The sequence below is a fragment of the Suncus etruscus genome, chromosome 18 (assembly GCF_024139225.1).
Source record: "Suncus etruscus isolate mSunEtr1 chromosome 18, mSunEtr1.pri.cur, whole genome shotgun sequence".
Classification (NCBI taxonomy): Eukaryota; Metazoa; Chordata; class Mammalia; order Eulipotyphla; family Soricidae; genus Suncus; species Suncus etruscus.
In genome coordinates this window covers 47,606,347-47,625,814 of record NC_064865.1, presented here as the reverse complement: position 1 = coordinate 47,625,814, position 19,468 = coordinate 47,606,347, and the positions used below count along the sequence as shown (strand labels likewise).

General features: G+C 46.7%; 1 protein-coding gene across 1 annotated transcript in view; it reads left to right on the top strand.

Moving 5' to 3' along the window:
* Positions 1–19,468, top strand: part of KIF13A (kinesin family member 13A) — a 220,620-nt gene that overhangs the window by 143,768 nt on the left and 57,384 nt on the right. The window contains exons 10-16 of the mRNA XM_049765233.1: positions 4,014–4,125; positions 4,463–4,675; positions 7,622–7,732; positions 11,165–11,299; positions 13,113–13,243; positions 18,394–18,480; positions 18,585–18,751. Coding sequence (XP_049621190.1) covers positions 4,014–4,125; positions 4,463–4,675; positions 7,622–7,732; positions 11,165–11,299; positions 13,113–13,243; positions 18,394–18,480; positions 18,585–18,751 — 956 coding nt within the window. The remainder of the gene's footprint in view (positions 1–4,013; positions 4,126–4,462; positions 4,676–7,621; positions 7,733–11,164; positions 11,300–13,112; positions 13,244–18,393; positions 18,481–18,584; positions 18,752–19,468) is intronic.

Genomic DNA, 19,468 nt, shown 5'->3' with positions numbered 1-19,468 from the left:
TTGGGTTTGGGCCACACCTGGCAGTGCTCAGGGGTTACTCCTGGCTCTACACTCAGAAACCGCTCCTTGGAGCAGGAGTGATAGCACAGCAGTAACGCATTTACCTTGCACTCTGCCAACCCAGGACGGACCTGGGTTTGATCCCCTGCATCCCATATGGTCTCCTGAGCCTGCCAGAAGTGATTCCTGAGTACAGAGCCAGCAGTAACCCCTGAGCACTGCCAGGTATGGTTCCAAAAGAAAAAAAAATTGCTCCTGGCAGGCTCGGGGATCATATGGAATGCCAGGGATTGAACCCAGGTCTGTCCCAGGTCAGCAGTGTGCAAGGCAAATGCTGTCGCTGTGCTATCACTCTGGCCCCTTCTCGTTGGCTTTTTGAGTTGGGTCTTAGATCAAGGCAGAGAACACTGAGGTTAGACTGTGATTCCACGTCACAAAGCCCTCGGTGTGGATCGTGGCTTGGGTCCAGACCTTATGGCTGTTGGACCAGGCTCGCCCCACTGGCTGTGCATGGAAGCGTCCTGGCTGATGCTTTTTGTCCCCAAGTCTGTATTAATAGCACTGACCCTAACTGAACTCACTCAGGGCACCCGAGATAACATGGAGCAACTGGCTCTTGTCCTTGAAGACTCGTTGATTGGAATTTCTTTTCTTTTTTGACTCTGTGTCCCACCTCTTTCACAGCTGAGTTCGTCTCCTTGGTAGGCGCTTCATTCCTAGGAGTTTCGTGTTTTCACAGCACTTTCCCATGCCAAGCTCATGCAGCTGTTTTGTTGTTATTGTTGTTTTAATTTTCATGAATGAAGATACTGAGTGCAGTTGACATTCCAATTAGACCAATCAAAGTTAAACAGACACGTAGTGGGATTTCTGCTCCGTGTCTAGCTTGGTTATCCGTTCTAGAAATGCAAAAGGAACTGATCTTTTTGTTGTTATTTTTGTATTTTTGGCCATACCCGGTGATGCTCAGGGGTTACTCCTGGCTATGTGCTCAGAAATCGCTTCTGGCTTGGGGGATCACATGGGATGCCGGGAAATCAAACCTCAGTTCGTCCTAGGTTAGCGCGTGCAAGGCAAATGCCCTACCACCTACACCACCCCTCCAGCCCCCAAAGGAACTGATTTTTGAGACAGGATAGGATTCATGTGGGCTCAGTGTAATTCAGTGGAGTCTTAGAGGTAGAGCCAGAGCAGTGCAGGCTGAGAAAGTCTTAACTGATTGTTCCTAGGGATGATGGGGCCACAAGCCAAGGGCATGGGACAGCCTGGAGATGAGCTGGAGAAGTTAAGGGGATAGATGCACTGGCTAGAAACTCTGGAAGTAGGCTGCCCTGCTGACACCTGTAATTTAGCATGGGGGGAGTGCTGGACTACTACTCAAACCCCCCACCGCAAAGCTAAAGGATATTAAATCGGTGGTGTTTTGCCACATTGTCTTTGCACTCACTTGTTCACCCTAGAGTTTGGGGTGACAGTGTGTGCCTTTGTTAGAAAGGAGAAAGGAAAGAGGGCCTTCATACTGGATATTGTAGAGAAATATTGTGTCACCCAGCATTTAGGCTGGAGTTGTTTGGTGACTGTTAACAGCCTGTGGGTTTTGCCAAGTGGGTCTTGTACTAAAATAACCAAATCTGATGGGACGGGGTAGCTTCTGCATCTTCTCTCCCACACCTTCATCCATGCTGTTTCCTGCCAACCTCTGCTGTGCCTCTGAGTTGGGGCAAGTGCCCCAACAGCCCACTATGGATCCAGTTTCCCACCAGGCTCCTTGCAGGATCTGCTCAGTGAGCCTGTCACTTGTCACTGAGCAAATGTGTCGACTTAATAAGATGCCATCTGAGACCTCCTAGAAATAGGGCGAGAGGGGTCAGAGCAGTGACACAAGAAGTAGGGCATTTGCCTTGCAAACACTAACCTAGGACTGACCACGGTTTGATCCCCCAGCGTCCCATATGGTCCCCTAAGCCAGGAGCGAATTCTGAGCACCTAGCCAGGAGTAACCCCTGAGCGTCACAGGGTATAGCCTGTGGATGGGGACCTTCTTGGATCCCCATCACAACTGTGACTAGTTTCTGCACCAAACTTCTGGCACTCCAGAATATTCTAGCAGGGTACCTATGACCCAGGGATTTTAGATAAGAATCAGGAATCTCCACTTATTTGAGTCCATTTAGCACTAGGCATCAGAATACAAACTGGAGGGCCGGAGTGGTGGCACAAGAGATAGGGCATTTGCCTTTCACATGGCTATCCAGGACAGAACTTGGTTCGATCCCTGGCGTCCCCTATAGTCCCCCAAGCCAAGAGAGATTTCTGAGCGCATAGATCATTGGATGTAGCCCCAAAACAAAAACCAAACAAAAAAAAGAATACAAATTGGGACCCAGTCCTCCAGAACTTCATGAAGGCTTTTTAGATGGGAAGGCTGATGGCACAGTTCACCCCCAGAAACTTTCGGGGAGCAGTAGGAAAGCAGTAACCTGGATTTTCCCTGTTGCTCTCACAGGAAGCTGAAGCCAGCTGACCCCCCTTTACTTTCTCCCATTTTTCAGTTAAAAGGCAGATGAGGGAACAACCTGGCCAGTGAGGCTGCCGTGAAGATTAAATGAGTTGCTATTTATAACTGCTAAGAACAGTGCCTAGTAAGCTCCATGTAAGAGTAGACTAATGAAGTCTAAAAAAAAAAAAAAGAAAAGTAATAATGGATTGGAGCTGCCGCCTGGAAGTTCCACAACTGGCTTCTTAAGCCCTAAATTCAGGGCCCAGATAAGTGGTAAAACTAACAGAAGCGCTGACCTGTCTCCTCAGCGTCCCCTCTGCCTCGTTGAGGGGTGGCTCTCCTGGATCATCAATAATCCTCTTAAGCAGACATGCCAGGGACTTCTCACACACATTAGTGTCTGCCTAATGGGCTATGGATTTAGGGGCTCCTGCTTGCTATAAGCTCTTAAGAGCTTTCAAGTGCACATTATTCCTGCCTTTGGAGAGTTCGAAGTGCTGCTTTGCCATCTTATCCTGGCCTGGAGAGACAGTCCCTGGAACTGTCTTCTCTGGAGAATTTGGGGGGGAAAAAATCAGTCTGCTGCTCTGCCTGCCTATAGGGGTGCAGAAGGTGGGGGAGAGGGGAAGCCTGCCAGCCAGTTGGCTCCAGTTTTATGAGCTTCATAAAACTCTTCCTGGTACCCCTGAGAATGCCACTGAATAGACCTCCAAGCTGATCTCGGCCACAGCCAGGCTGGCAGTGAGGAGTTTCTGTTCCATCTGTCTCCTGCCCAGTCTGTGCTCTGTCAGTTTTGTAGTTGACATTATCTTATATCCCAACGCTTTAAAAATTGGGTTCTCGGGGCCGGCGAGGTGGCGCTAGAGGCAAGGTGTCTGCCTTACAAGCACCAGCCAAGGAAGGACCGCGGTTCAAACCCCCGGCATCCCATATGGTCCCCCAAGCCAGGGGCAATTTCTGAGCACTTAGCCAGGAGTAACCCCTGAGCATCAAACGAGTGTGGCCCAAAAAGCCAAAAAAAAAAAAAAAATTGGGTTCTTTCTCCCGAATTCTTCTTCTAGGGCTTTTAACAAGACTGTCATAGCTTCTATGTTGTAGTGTATATAATAACATATAAGCATAAAGTTTCTATTATTTTGTGGGATGCACTCATCCTTTCATTTCTTTTCTTTATTATTTTTTGTTTGTTTGTTTGATTGGTTGGTTTTGATTTTGGGGCCACACCCAGTAGCACTCAAGGATTACTCCTGACTCTGCACTCAGAAATCACTCCTGGCAGGCTCGGGGGACCATATGGGATGCCGGGAATTGAACCCAGTCTATCCTGGGTTGGCCACGTGCAAGGCAAACACCCTACCGCTATGCTATTACTCTGGCCCCAATCTCTGTTTTTCTTTTTTTTCCAACTTTTCAGCCAATCAGCATAGACTCAGTCTATTGACTCAAGGACCTTCTGGTTCTACATAGCTGACAGTTATTGCCCAGAAGATCATTTTAATGTTTCTCTTGGCAGGTCTCTCACGACCTTGGGTTTGGTTATATCATCATTGGCCGACCAGGCAGCTGGCAAGGGGAAAAACAAATTTGTGCCTTATCGAGATTCGGTCCTCACTTGGCTTCTGAAGGTAATGTGTTGTTCAACCTCAAATTGGATTGTTGTTTGTTTTTTTGTTTTTTTTCACAGCCAACAGCTGAAAGATTTTGAGCAAAAGCAAACCAACTCCAATCTTATGCCAAAGCCAGCAAAGGATGGCTCCTGGTTTTGTGTTACCCTCTACCTCCATCATAATGCTGTTTTGTGGACAGCGTCAAATTTCTTGTCCTCAGTCTCTCAGTACATGACACATAGACCCATTGTCACATCTTTCTCGAAGAAAAGGAGGACTTCCCCGGCTGCCCCCCGGCTTTGTGTGCCACCGGTAGAGCCTCGTGTGCTCAGATGCTCTCTGAATTCTTTCACAGGACAATCTGGGGGGCAACAGCCAGACCTCCATGATTGCCACCATCAGCCCAGCCGCAGACAACTATGAAGAGACCCTGTCCACCTTACGCTATGCAGACCGAGCCAAGAGGATCGTCAATCACGCCGTGGTCAACGAGGACCCCAATGCCAAAGTCATCCGGGAACTGCGGGAGGAGGTGGAAAAGCTGAAGGAGCAGCTCTCACAGGCCGAGGTGAAGCCTGCCCTGGTTTTTGGCCCTCCAAGTCAAGTCCTTGGGGGTGTACGGTCAGAGGGTGGCGGGGTGGGGACCTGCAGATTTGCAGTGTGGTCACACCTTTCCATGGGGATCAGCAGCTGCTGGGCTTCGCTCTGTGATACCACAAGCCCTAGAACCTCCTGTCTTAGAAACACATGGAAAATTACTGCAATAGTTCCATTGCAGGATATTCTCAGAGAACCTCAAAGGAGGTTTTATTTGTTGTGTGTGTGTGTTTTGTTTTGTTTTTGTTTTTTGATTTTTTGGTTATACCCGGTGGCACTCAGGGGTTACTCCTGGCTCTGCACTCAGAAGTCACTCCTGGCAGGCTCTGGGGACCATCTGGGATGCTGGGATTCAAACCTGGGTCCATCAGGTGTTGGCTGCATGCAAAGTAAATGCCTTACCACTGTGCTATTGCTCCAGCCCCAAAGGTTTTATTAGGATGGAGATGGGGAGTAAAGGGGGGACAGTAAGCAGTGTTGGGGTCTGACTCTCTGGAGCTCAGCAATTTCATCTGACTCTATGCTCTAGGGCCACCCCCAGTGGTGTTTGGGAGATTGTGTGTTATTGTGGGATTCAAACCAGAGACAACCACATGCAAGGCATATGCTTTCACCCTATGCTGTTTGTTTCTCCTGCACAAACCCCTGAAGTTACTTTTCCCAAGAAGTTAGTGATGTCTCACCTCCTCAGTGAGTTACAGATGATGGTGCAATCGAGAATACGTGAACGTGACCAATAATTCAGGTCTGTCCCTTCAGATGTGGTCACTTCCAGCAGCTCCTGGAAGAAAAAGAAAAAGGGCCGGAGCAGTGGCATGAGCAGGAGGGCGTTTGCCTTGCACTCGCTAACTTAGGCGTGACTGCGGTTCAATCTCCCAGCGTCCTTTATGGTCCCCCAAGTCAGGAGCAATTTCTGAGCACAGAGCCAAGAGTAACCCTTGAGCTACCCAGGGTGTGCCCCCCCAAAAAAAAGCAAAGCAAAGAAAAGAAAATCAATCCCCTTTCATCATCCCCTCCTTTTCATTTTCTGGCTTTATGCAGCTGCTGCAAAGCCCTAGCTTTCTGCATGGAACTGGTGAACAGTGTCTCCTCTGGTACAGGTGATGGCCTAGAGCCAGAGGCCAAGTATCTTAGTGCCAGACCTTGCTTCCCCATGCCCAGATGTGGCCGCTTTGCATGCTCTGAGTTCACATTTGGGCAAACTGCTCTCCTCACCTCACTTGAGTCAGGATAGGATTAAGCAGGGATAGCAGGGAGGGATAGAGGGGCTGGAGGGATATTTGAGAGCTTATAGCAGGTACTATTTAAATTGTATTTGTTTGTTTATTTGGGGCCCACCGCCAGCTGTCCTCAGGTCTTACTCCTAGCTTCATACTCAGGAATCACACCAGGTGGGCTTACATATGGAGTACCAGGGATCAAACCTGAGCTGGAGAGATAGCATGGAGATAGGGTGTTTGCCTTGCATGCAGAAGGACAGTGGATCTAATCCCAGCATCCCATATGGTCCCCGGAGTATGCCAGGAGCAATTTCTTTTTTTTTGTTTTTTTTGTTTTTTGTTTTTTTGGGTCACACCTGGCGGTGCTCAGGGGTTACTCCTGGCTATGTGCTCAGAAATAGCTCCTGGCAGGCACGGGGGACCATATGGGACACTGGGATTCGAACCAACCACCTTTGGTCCTGGATCGACTGCTTGCAAGGCAAACGCCACTGTACTATCTCTCTGGGCCCAGGAGCAATTTCTGAGCATAGAGCCAGGAGTAACCCTGAGTGCTACCCGGTATGACCCAACCTCCCCCCACCCCCCAAAAAAAGCAGGGATCAAACCTGGGTCAATCACATGCAAGGCAAGAGCCTTACTTATTATATTTTCTCCTACTCATTTAAATATATTGTTTGAAATATTTTTGGGGGAGTACCACACCTAGCAGTGTTTGGAGGCCATTTTCAGTTCTGTGTTTATGGGTCACTCCTGGAGAGCTTACTGAGGACCAGGAATATAACCTGCATTTTGCTCTTTGAGTTTTCTCTCTCTCTCTCTCTGGCTCTTAAATACCTTTTTATCTGACAGCTTTTCTAATCAAAAGAAGAACCTACAGGAGATCAAACAGGGGAGAGTCAGAGTTACAATTGAGTTATTGGCTGAAGTGGTGATGTAATTTTTTGTTCACCTGCCTTTCTCTTCTTCCAGCCTAGGAGTTTTTTTTGTTTTTGTTTTTGGTTTTGGATTTTGGTTTTTTGGGCCACACCCGTTTGATGCTCAAGGGTTACTCCTGGCTAAGTGCTCAGAAATTACCCCTGGCTTGGGGGGACCATATGGGACGCCGGGGGATCGAACCACGGTCCTTCCTTGGCTAGCACTTGCAAGGCAGACACCTTACCTCTTGTGCCACCTTGCCTGCCCCCCAGCCTAGGAGTTTGAAGGTGACCTTTCACATCTTTTAGGTCCTTAATTGTGAAATTTAAGTATGCTGGATTAAATTACTTTGTAGTGATTCGCCTCACTTTAATTCCGGTTGCTTGCATTCCTCTTTCTGCTGGGCAGAGAATCAGCCTTTTAATCTTCTACTTCATTTGATTAATAAGGGTTTAAAAATTCACCGAACAGAGGCTGGAGTGATAGCACAGTGGATAAGACATTTGCCTTTTATGCAGCTGACATGGATTCGAGCCCCAACATCGCATGTGGTCCTCTGAGCTTGCAAGGAGCAATCCATTTCTGACCCAAGAGCCAGGAGTAATCCTTGAGTGCCACTGGATGTGGCAAGCAAACAAACAAACAAAACAAAACAAAACTGACAGTATTGTTTTCAGCACCTGGTTGATAATCTGCTGCAAAAAGACCACAAATAATTGTCCTGTACATCACAGTGGGAAAAATTAGAAAGTCAAATCATCTCTGTTTCTATTTTTAAGGCGATGAAGGCCCCTGAACTGAAGGAGAAGCTTGAAGAGTCTGAAAAGCTAATCAAAGAACTCACCGTGACATGGGAAGAGAAGCTGAGGAAAACAGAAGAAATTGCACAGGTAAACCATCACTCAGTGCTCAAAAATGATTCATTTCCATTTTCTCTCTGTTCTATCTCTTTCCTCTGCCCAGCTGAGCACATGCAAAGAGCAGTTTCAGACACTGATGTCTTTGTCTTTCATCAACTGCCTTTAAGCCACATATTTGCAAGAAGTGCTGGGGAATAGTGAATTTCAGCATGGTCAGTGCAGGAAATATCTATAATTTTTTTTTCATAATACTGGGAATTCAACCAGGGTCTCGTCCATGCAAGTCATGAACTTGACCTCCAAGCCCCACACTCCCTGCTTACTTTTTACACTTAAATAAAAATCTGCTTAGTGATTTTTAGATCACCGAGCAAGAATTCTAATATAATGTAGTACAGAATTGAAAATATCTAGCAAAACCTTGTTGTTGTTGTTGTTGTTTTTAGAGTATTTGATTCTTTGGGCTTGTTTGAAAATCCTTTGTGATACAAAGGAGGTAAAATGTAAACCAAAGACCTAAGTGTGCATCTGAGCGCGTGTGGTCAATGTTTTCACCGAGCTTTCTATAAATTTTTTTTATTTCATCGGTCACTTGGAAACTTTGGGCTATTCTAATCTAGTAGCTTGATAGCTTCTGCTTAGATGTCTCTTGCAGTTCATTGGAACTGTCACACACAGATCTTACTTCCTGTCCCTCTTTTATTACTTAACTTTTTCTCTGTTACCACCTCCACTGGAAATTCAGCTTGCTCGCTGGGGTTTTTATTTTGGGTGGAGAGCACACCCGGTGTCGCTCAGGGGTTACTCCTGGCTATGTGCTCAGAAATCACTCCTAGCTCGGGGGGTTATATGGGATGTCAGGGATGGAACCCACGTTCATCCTGGGTCAGCCATGTGCAAGGCAAATGCCCTACCACTGTGCTATTGCTACGGCCCCTGGCTGTTTTGTTTTATTTTTTAATCGTCTGTCTTTTTTCTAGATTATCTATTTTCTTGAAAGAAGGGACTTTGTTGAATTTGCTCTTATGCCTTCTGCCCTATATCAGCACCCAACACAAAAATTACTTCATAAGCAAATAACTTTTAAGGCCCTTTGCAAATGAGGTCCAATCTGTGGTTCAAGAACCTTTCACTACTGTCCCTGGAATTTTGATTTCGTTTCAGGAATTTCTTTTTAATGGTGTTTGGGCCACATATGGTGATGCTCAGGGGTTACTCCTGGCTATGCGCTCAAAGATTGTTCCTGGCTTGGGGAACTATATGGGATGCAGGGGGATCGAACCACAGTACGTCGTAGGTCAGAGTGTGCAAGGCAAATGCCCTACCTCTGTGCCACCACTCCGGGCCCCAGGAATTTTGTTTTTGAGTCAAATCCAAGAGTGATTGAGAGCTGTCCCTAGTTTTGAGCTCAGGAAGGGACCATACAGTACTGGGACTTGAACCCTGTTTTCTCCTGCGAGCATTCTAAACTTCTGAGCAATCGCCTAGGCTAGTGGTCAGCAACCTTTTTTTTCAACTGAGGCAAATCTCGCCAAAACCACGATTGAAATTTATTTCGAGAGCCACACAGGCTGCGAACTGACAGAGGCTAGGAGCAGAGTCCTGACTCCTAGAGCAGCCGCCTGGCACACAGAAGAGCCAAATTAAAAATGTAAAGAGCCACATGTGGCTTGCGAGCCGCAGGTTGCCGACCACTGGCCTAGGCCTATGTTCCATGTTCACAAAAAGGATTCCTGGGGGCCAGAGTGATAGCACAGTGGTAATGCATTTGACTTGCATGCTGCCAACCCAGAATAAACCCGGGTTTAATCTCCAACATCCCATATGGTCCCCAGAATCTACCAGGAGCGAGTTCTGAGAACAGAACCAGGAGTAAATCCTGAGCATCACTGGGTGTGGCCCCAAATCCTTAAAAAAAAAAAAAACACACAGAAGGGTTCCTGGGCATGAGATGTTTTTGCATGGAGTGGAGCTCATGCTGGCAGGTGTGAACTGAGTTTAGCTTCCTATATGCTGGGATCTCCTGAATGATCTCCATCATTCAACATCACTGGCTCTAAGTACCATATGGAGCACTGAACTATACACAGGCTCATACCACCAAGCCAGGCCTCACTGGGAATGCCCCCACTCCCAGGATTTCTTAAAGCACCCCCTTTATTTATTTTTTTAACTTTATTGATTGATTGGTTGGTTGGTTGGTTGGTTGGTTGGTTGGTTGGTTGGTTTTGGCACCACACCTAGTGGCACTCGGGTTACTCCTGGCTCTGTACTCATAAATCTCCCCTGGCAGACTAGGGGATCATATATGATGCCAAGAATCAAACCAGGTCCTTCCCAGGTTGGACTCATGCAAGGCTAATGCCCTACCACTGTGCTATCTCTTTGGGCATTCCCTTTACTTTTTATTCTATTTTGGGTTTTGGTGGCCATTCTCTGCAGTGCTCAGGGCTTCCTCCTGGCTCTGTACTTAGGGTCACTTCTGGCCAACTCAGAGGACAATATGAGATGCAAGTGGCATAACTGCTATACTATCACTCCAGCATGGGTGACCCCTTTATAAAATTAAAAGTAACTTCCTCGGGGCCGGAGAGATAGCATGGAGGTAAGGCGTTTGCCTTTCATGCAGAAGGTCATCAGTTCAAATCCTGGCGTCCCATATGGTCCCGTGCCTGCCAGGAGCAATTTCTGAACATGGAGCCAGGAATAACCCCTGAGCACTGCCGGGTGTGACCCAAAAAACCACACACACACACACACACACACACACACACACACACACACACACAAAAGTAACTTCCTCCCTTCCTTCCTCTATCCTTTCTTCCCTACATCTTTCCTTCTCTCCATCCTTTCTTCCTTCACTGCATTCTTCCTTTCTCCCCTCCATCCTTTTTACCATCTATCCTTCTTTACCATCTTTATTCTTTCCTTCCTTCACTCCTTTCCTTCGATTCTTCCTCCCTCCTCACCAGAGACCTAATCCAGGGCCTCATGCATAGAAAGTCTGTGCATCCTGGTGATGGGGGGTGTTCTGTTTATAACTGAAACCCAACTACAAATATGCTTGTAATCATGGTGCTTAAATAAAAATTTATTTAAAAAAAAGAGAAAGTCTGTGCATCGCCTCTGAGCTTCATCTCCCATACCTCAACACCTTCATCTCTTCCTAAAGCCTTTCCTGATCTTATAACCCATCACTGGGTGTCTCCCTCCTTGACTGGCCCAGAGCTCTATGTTCCCAAAACTTGAGGCTCCTTTCTTTTGATTCACCTTCTCTACTCTCACCGTCCTTTTGAACACTGCCATCACATCACACCTTTTAGACTCTCAATAAACTCAACAGATCAGAGTAGAATGTGCAATGTCTCTGGCATGGTTTCCAGAAATTGTGACTTCAACTTTCCATGGGTTTGTCTTGCGAATAGAGCAATAAAAGTCTCCCATCCATTTTGTGTGCAGGAAAGACAGAGACAGCTCGAGAGTATGGGGATTTCCCTGGAGACCTCTGGGATCAAGGTGGGAGATGACAAGTGCTACCTAGTCAACCTGAACGCAGACCCTGCTCTCAATGAGCTCCTGGTTTATTACTTAAAGGTAAGTGTGTTGGCATTCAGGAGTTCAGATATTGTGGTCTTGCTTCATCCATTTTTTTTTTTTTTTTTTTTTTTTTTTGGTTTTTGGGCCACAACCAGCGGTGCTCAGGGGTTACTCCTGGCTGTGTGCTCAGAAATAGCTCCTGGCAGGCACGGGGGACCATATGGGACACTGGGATTCGAACCAACCACCTTTGGTCCTGGATTGGCTGCTTGCAAGGCAAACGCCGCTGTGCTATCTCTCCGGGCCCTTTGCTTCATCCTTACCACTGAATCTGAGTCAGAGACTGTGTCTCCATGATTCTATCCTGCTGGCTCTTTCCTACTTCACCCTCAAACAGTGTCCCAGCATTAATGACACTGTTGGTCATCATTGAACTTGGAAGCCAGCTGCTTTGCATGATGCTGAAACTGTGCCAGGGATCTGGGGGAATCATTGCATATTTCCATACACTCAGTGGTACAAGGGGGCAGTTGAGAGTGTCAGGGTGGTACCTTGGCCTGTGACCTTGTTCTGAGATCTTGGTGACAAGGGCCCAGCCACAAAGACAAGACGCAGGTATTAGAATGTCCTATTAGCATTGGAAGTGACTTGCAGGATCCCAAGAGCTACAAAAACCTCAAGCAAGGCTTGGGGGCGCATCTAGCTCAGAGGGATCTGTGTGTCTTTCCTACATCAACCCCCTGGAGAAATCATGTTGGGTTTCCTAGTCCCTCATCAATGGTGGAGGTGGTGGTGGCCTTTGGGACTTAACTCTTAAACCTCAGGACCCTTTTACATCCTGTTTGAAATTTCGTCTTCAGGGGCCAGAGAGATAGCACAGTGGTAGGGTGGTTTGCCCTGCATACGACCTTCCTGGAACAGACCCAAGTTTGATCCCATATGGTTCCCCGAGCTTGCCAGGAACTATTTCTGAGTCAGTGATTTCTGACCATATGGGATGCAGGGAATTGAACCAATGTCCATCCTGGATTGGCCGTGTGCAAGGCAAATGCCCTACTTCTGTGCTATCTCTCTGATCCCCTGAAATGTATTTTTAGGGCAACAGGAAAGAAACAAAGGACTGAGTAGTGAACCAAATTAAAAGTCATATATTTGAAAGTACGACTCTCTGTGACACTGCATGTCATGGCTTTTTTATTCAACTATATCTGTTTTGAAAGCACTTCCGCTATTGGCTCAAGTGAACCTGAAAAGAATCTTAGTGCGAAACTTCAATGAATCATACTATCCTAGTTTTTTGCAGGAAGGAAGACAAATTATTAGAGAGCAAAAGAAAACTGGGATCACAAGTAAAATAGGGTTGGAGAGATAGTATTGGGATTAAGGCAGCCAAACCCTGGTTGGATCTCCAACACCCAGAGAGTCCCCTGAATACTACAGAAAGAAACACTAAGGGTTACCATGTATGGCCTAAAACAAATGAAAGGCATAATATTGGGAGGTGGGTAGGACAGCAGGTAGGGCACTCGCATCAGAGACAGCTGACCTGGGCTTGCTCCCCAGCATCCCTCATGGTCCCCTAAGCGCAACTGGAGTGATTTCTGAGTGCAGAGCAAGGAGTATGTCTGGAGCACTCCTGGGTGTGCCCCAAGCACATAAAAGCAAAATAAAAGAGTAGAGTGCTGTGTCTTAACAGGTTGCCTATGGTGCCATAAATAGGGACTTGTTGAGTCCAAATTGGAGTTCAGGGTACCCTCCCTGACGTACTCACTCAACACACTGTTGCATCGCCCAGACTGAGCAAGAGGACAGATCTTTGTTGAATCCCTTGCAAATGGCTTTCTTTCTCCCTTTCACCATCTGCCTCTAGGACCACACCAGGGTGGGTGCAGACACGTCGCAGGACATCCAGCTCTTCGGAATAGGTATTCAGCCCGAGCACTGCGAGATCCACATTGCCCCTGATGGAGACGTCACTTTGACCCCCAAAGAAAATGCTCGGTAAGCAAAAGAAACGGCTCCACGGGGCATGAGTGCTGGTACTCATTAAGCGTGGACCCCAATTCTAGCCTCACCTACTGCAGTGAAGGCTGCCCTGATTCTCAGGGATGCACCTTCCAAGAGGAACCACAATGTTAGGAGCTTGGGAGGAAGTTGTCTCTGCCTTGACGGGCCAAGTGATGGGCTTGAGATCCTGCCATCACCTAAGCTTCTGTTTTTCTCACATGGTACATGGGCTAACAGCTGACAAAAGGGAGGTAGCTGACAGGTGGACCTATTAAATAAAGTTAGTTGTTTCTAGATAATGCTGTGTAAATAGCTCCATTTTATTAAAAGTGTCTAAGCTAAGTCATAGCATGTGAAATTTAAAAATGGATAAGAATAATATCTCTTTGTGGGTGTGGGTGTGTGTGGGAGTGTGTGGTGGCTTGGACCACATCTGGCAATACTCAGAAATCACACCTGGCAGACTCGGGGGACCTTATGGGATGCAGGGTACCCTACCCTCTGTGCTAAAGCTTCATCCCTATCTTTTTTTTTAGTTTGTTTTTTGGTTTTAGGCCACACCCATTTGATGCTCAGGGGTTACTCCTGGCTAAGCGCTCAGAAATTGCTCCTGGCTTGGGGGGACCATATGGGACACCGGGGGATGAAACCTTGTTGTCCTTCCTTGGCTAGCGCTTGCAAGGCAGACACCTTACCTCTAGCACCACCTCACCAGCCCCCATCATCCCTATTTCTTAATTAAAAAAAAATTGGGGGGTAGTCACACCTGGCAGCACTCAGGGGTTACTCCTGGCTCTATGCTTAGACATCGCTCCTGGCAGGGTCGGAGGACCATATGGGATGCCGGGATTCGAATCACCGTCCTGTGTCTAAGGCAAACACTTTACCACTGTGCTATCTCTCCAGCCCCTAAAAAAATTTTTTTAATTGAATCACCATGAGATACTTTTGTTCACGATTAAAAATATCTCTTCATTTTTATATAGAATTATTTTAATTTCTATTAAATGGTGTGTCGAGGGCCAGAGCGGTGGCGCAAGCGGTAGGGCATTTGCCTTTTATGCCCTAACCTAGGACGCGCTAATCTAGGACAAACTGCAGTTCTATCCCCTGGTGTCCCATATGGTCCCCCAAGCCAGGAGTGATTTCTGAGTGCATAGCCAGAAGTAATCCCTGAGCGTCATCCGATGTGACCAAAAAATCCAAAAATGGTGTCTTGAGCTATTTTTATAACCAGATAAAAAGTTTAAATTTTATAATAGTATTTGTCAGCACACAAGTATTTGTATTTGTCATTCAAAATCTTTCTGACTGCAGTGTAGTTGTGATGCCAGGGATCAGTCCTAGGGCCTCACACACATAGAACATGTATTCCACCATGAAGCTACCTTCCCAATCTAGATTTCTCACTTTCATGAGCAAAACTTGTCATGCATTTTAGATACATCTGTTAATAACATGGGCCATATAACTTCTAAGTAGTGAAAATGGAGATTAATGAGAATAGTAGTGTGTAGTGATACAGTGATATAATTGTTTGACTTGAATAAATAAAATGATGCCATTGCTTAGTTTTCACTATTCTAAATTCTTTAGCCATGTATTTTTTTTTTTTTTTTTTGGTTTTTGGGTCATACCCGGCAGCACTCAGGGATTACTCCTGGTTCTATGCTCAGAAATTGCTTCTGGCAGGCTCAGGGCACCATATTGGATGCCAGGATTTGAACCACCGACCTTCTGATTGCAAGGCAAATGCTTTGTCTCCATGCTATCTCTCCGGCCCCATATAATTTTTTTTTAACTATATTACAAGTTCTGGAGGGAGGCTGCTGTTTGTTTGTTTGTTTTTGTTTTTGGATCACATCCGGCAGCGCTCAAGGGTCACTCCTGGCTGTATGCTCAGAAATAGCTCCTGGCAGGCTCGGGGGACCGTATGGGATGCTGGGATTCCAACCACCGTCCTTCTGCATGCAAGGCAAATGCCTTACGTCCATGCTATCTCTCTGGCCCCAGAGGCTACTTTTTTGTTTGTTTTGCAACTTCCTATTTTTTATCCCCCTCCCAACTTGGCAAATAAACTGCATATTTCAAGTATACAGAGTGATAATTTGATCACATTCCCTCCTAACACTACCAAAAATTATTTTAATCAACAGAATTTCTCATACGGTTCCAAGTCTATAACAATATATTTTTAATTTTATTCTTATTCCTCTTCTCCTCCTACCCTATCTCCTTTCCCTGAAACTCTGGGATAGTGGTTCTTTCAGTCTTTACCCTTTGCTCAAGGCTCTTTACTGAAAATGCCCAAGTATATCTCAAAGCCTGGTGAAGAACAATGTTTAGAAACAACAGTTATTTGGGCCAGAGCAATAGCACAGTGGTAGGGCATTTGCTTTGCACAGGACAGACCGTTTCAAATCCCAGCATCCCATATGGTCCCCCAAGCCTGCTTGGGGCGATTTCTGAGTGCAGAACCAGAAATAACCCCTAAGTGCCTCCAGGTGTGACCCCCTCAAAAAAAGAAACAATTATCATCTAGGAAGAGAAATGTTCTCATAAAGTGATCTTTGAATTATGATTTTATTGGGAGAACAGCAAGTGGTACCAAAGCGTGCAAATCATAGTTGAGAGGCAGTAAGGTACAGTGAAGTGCTTGGAACAGGTTGAAGATTCAGTTACAAAAAGAAAAGGGGGTGCTGAATGTTAGCACAGCTGTAGGGCATTTCCCTTGCACAAGGCCGACCCAGGATGGACCCGGGTTCGGTCCCCAGCATCCCATATGGTCCCTTGAGCCTACCAAGAGTTATTTCTGAGTACAGAGCAAGAAGTAACCCCTGAGTACTGCCAGATGTGGTAAGAGAGAGGGGAGGGAGAGGGAGAGAGAGAGAGAGAGAGAGAATTGGAGAAATAATACAGTAGGTAGGACAGTTGCCTTGCATGTGTCCAACCTGAGTTTGATCCTAACTCCCCTCATTTGGTCACTGAGAACTAACAGGAACAGTGATTCCTTTTTTGTTTGTTTGTTTGGTTTTTGGTTTTTGGGTCATACCCGGGGCAGTGTTCAGGGGTTACTCCTGACTCTGCACTCAGAAATCGCTCCTGACAGGCATGGAGGACCATTTGGGATGCTGGGATTCGAACCACCATCCTTCTGCATGCAAGGCAAACACCCTATCTCCATGCTATCTGTCCAGTCCAGGAGCAATGATTCTTTTTTTTGTTTGTTTTTTCTATTTTTGGGGGGGATTTTGGGTTTTGGGTCACACCCAGCAGTGCTCAGGGGTTACTCCTAGCTCTCCATATGGGATGCCGGAATTTGAACCACCTTCCTTCTCCATGCATGGCAAACACCCTACCTCCATGCTATCTCTCTGGCCCAGAAGCAGTACTTCTTAAACACAGATCCAGGAGTATGCCCTGAGCACAGCCTGGTATGACCTAACCTCCTCCACCTCAGATGATGAATATATCTGAACAAAGCTTCAATACCATTACTCCAAAATAATTACAATGATTCCTTATCTGCTCATCATCTATGCAGTGTTCAAAGTTCCCCCATTTTCTCATAAATAAATACTGCTTTTCTGTCGTTTCTTACAATCTGGATTCAAATAAGATTCAAAGATTGGAGGGCAGGAGAGATAGTCCAGAGGGTGGGGTCTTATACTCCGTCAGCCTGGAGTCCTCGAGTTCTACGAGGAGTGATCCCTGAGCCAGGAGTAAAGCCTGAGCATTCCTGGGTCGTCCCCCTTCACCCACAAAAATGTATGCATATGGTTTTGTTTTGTTTTTATTAAGATTCAAGCATTGTAATCATGTCTCTGAAATCTCTTTAGCTTTTAAGTTCTCTTCCACACTTTACACACACACACACACACACACACACACACACACACACTGACCCTTTTTCTGGAATTTCTCAGAGACAAATAGGTTTTGATCCTCTGGTTGGTTTCCTATAGTCCATGGCTTCCTAGGCCAGCACTTAGCATCTTTACCACTTTCCTAAGTGGATTTTCTTTTTTTTTTTTTTTTAATTAATTTATTTTGGGGGGGGTTGGGTTTTGGGTCCCACCCGGCAGAGCTCAGGAGTTACTCCTGGCTCTGTGCTCAGAAATCACCCCTGGCAGGCACGGGGGACCATATGGGATGCTGGAATTCGAACCACCGTCCTTCTGCATGCAAGGCAAACACATTTACCTTCATGCTATCTCTCCAGCCCCCCTAAGTGGATTTTAATGTAGAATCATGTTGAACTTCAGCACCCACTTTGAACTGTGGCTCTTCCAGGTGCAGTGGGGAGGCTCTCTGTTGGAGAGACTCCTCTATGGTGCTTCCCAACCTATGATTCCTTTCTCTGGTGTTGGTGGGGAAAGCACACTGACAAAAGCTGTCATTTCCCTCACTGCTGGGCTTGTGCCTTGAGCTGACCTTTGCCCATGCCCCCAAACTGACTTCTGCGTATGCCCTTGAAGTGACCTCTGCTCATGCCCTAAGATGACCTCTGCTTGAGTCCTTGAGTTCACCTCTGCCCAGGCCCCTAAACCAGTGCTTCTCAAATAGTGGTTCCATAAAGGGGGGTGCGTTTGACCTCGGCAAACACTATCATAACAAGCTAAGCCCCGTGTTTATGTCTCTGTCTGTCTCTGGAGCTGAGAGTTGCTGTGTCCTGCTTCAAACCCCGCTTCGAAAAGCTCTGCATTGCAAAACGTGCCATTCATCCAGACATCACCTCTGATTAAAAAAATCAGCTCAAATTATTTTATATATTTTTGTTTTGCAGGTTAAAGTTTTTTAATAAAGATATTATTTATAGTCGCGCGGGGGGGCATTGGGAAAAATGTTTTCTTCTTCTAGGGGAGCATGGCAGAAAATAATTGAAAAGCACTGCCCTAAATTGACCTCTACCCTTGTCCCCAGCTGACCTCTGCCCTTGTCCTAGGGTTGATCTCTTCCTCAACCCTTAGCTGACCTGTCCTGTGCCCTAGAGCTGACCTCTGTCCATGCCCCTAATCTGCCCGTTGACTCCTGCCCTTGTCCTAAGTTTACCTCTGTCCATGTTCTTGAGTTGACCTCTGCCCTTGTCCTAGGGTTGATCTCTTCCTCCACCCCTGAGCTGACCCCTACCCTTGTCCCTGCAGGTCCTGTGTGAATGGCACCTTACTGGGCAGCACCACCCAGCTGTGGCACGGCGACCGCATCCTATGGGGAAATAACCACTTTTTCCGGTAATGTCCACATCTGCCCTGCTGTCCTCTGAGACCTGCCTTTTCTCTGGTCTCTGTGAGCATAACCCAAGTGGGTTTTCTCTCATGGGGCAACTTCCCCACAGGATCAACCTGCCCAAGAGGAAGCGGCGAGATTGGCTGAAGGATTTTGAAAAAGAAGCGGGTCCACCCGAGCATGATGCCGACTCGGCCAGCGAGGCCTCGTCGGAGCCCGACTACAACTATGAGTTTGCACAGATGGAGGTTATCATGAAAACACTCAACAGCAATGGTAAGACCACCCTGGCCCAGTGGTCTGTCATGCACCCCACTCCATGGAATGTGGACTCCTCGAATTGATCTAGAAAGTGCCTTAGGAAGGGCTGGCAACAATATTCCGGGGCCTGGTCTCTGCCCTCTGGTGTCTCCAAGAAGTCAGTCATTCCCCCATTGTAAGACCTTTTGTTCTTTAGCCAGTTATACTGGGGCTGAAGAGATAGTACAACAAGTAGGGTGCTTGCCTTACATATGGTTGACCCAAATTGAATTATGGAACCCCCCCCCCCAATATGGTGCCCTGAGCCCCTCCAAGAATGATCCCTGAGCACAGAGCCAGGAGTAAGCCCTAAGCCCCACTGGGGGTATCCCCACCCTCAAATCAATACAGCCACTATTTATAGGCTGTTGTTTCCATGGCTCAAATTTCTCATCATTCCACCTGTGATTTCTGCATTTTTTTCAGAGGCAGGAAAATCCCCAGCAGATTAGGAATCAGGGAATTTCAGGTTGAACCTCATGTTGTTCTTGTGTTTGATTTTTGGGGTCACACCAGGCTGTGCTCAGTCCTTACACCTGGCTCTGTGCTCAGGGGTCACTCTTGGGGGTGCTCAGGGAACCATACAAGGTGCTGGAGATTGAATATAGATCAGCCACATGCAGGGCAAGTGCCCTACTTGCTGTACTATCACTCAGAACCAATGGATCTCTTCTCTCTCTCTTTTTTATTTTT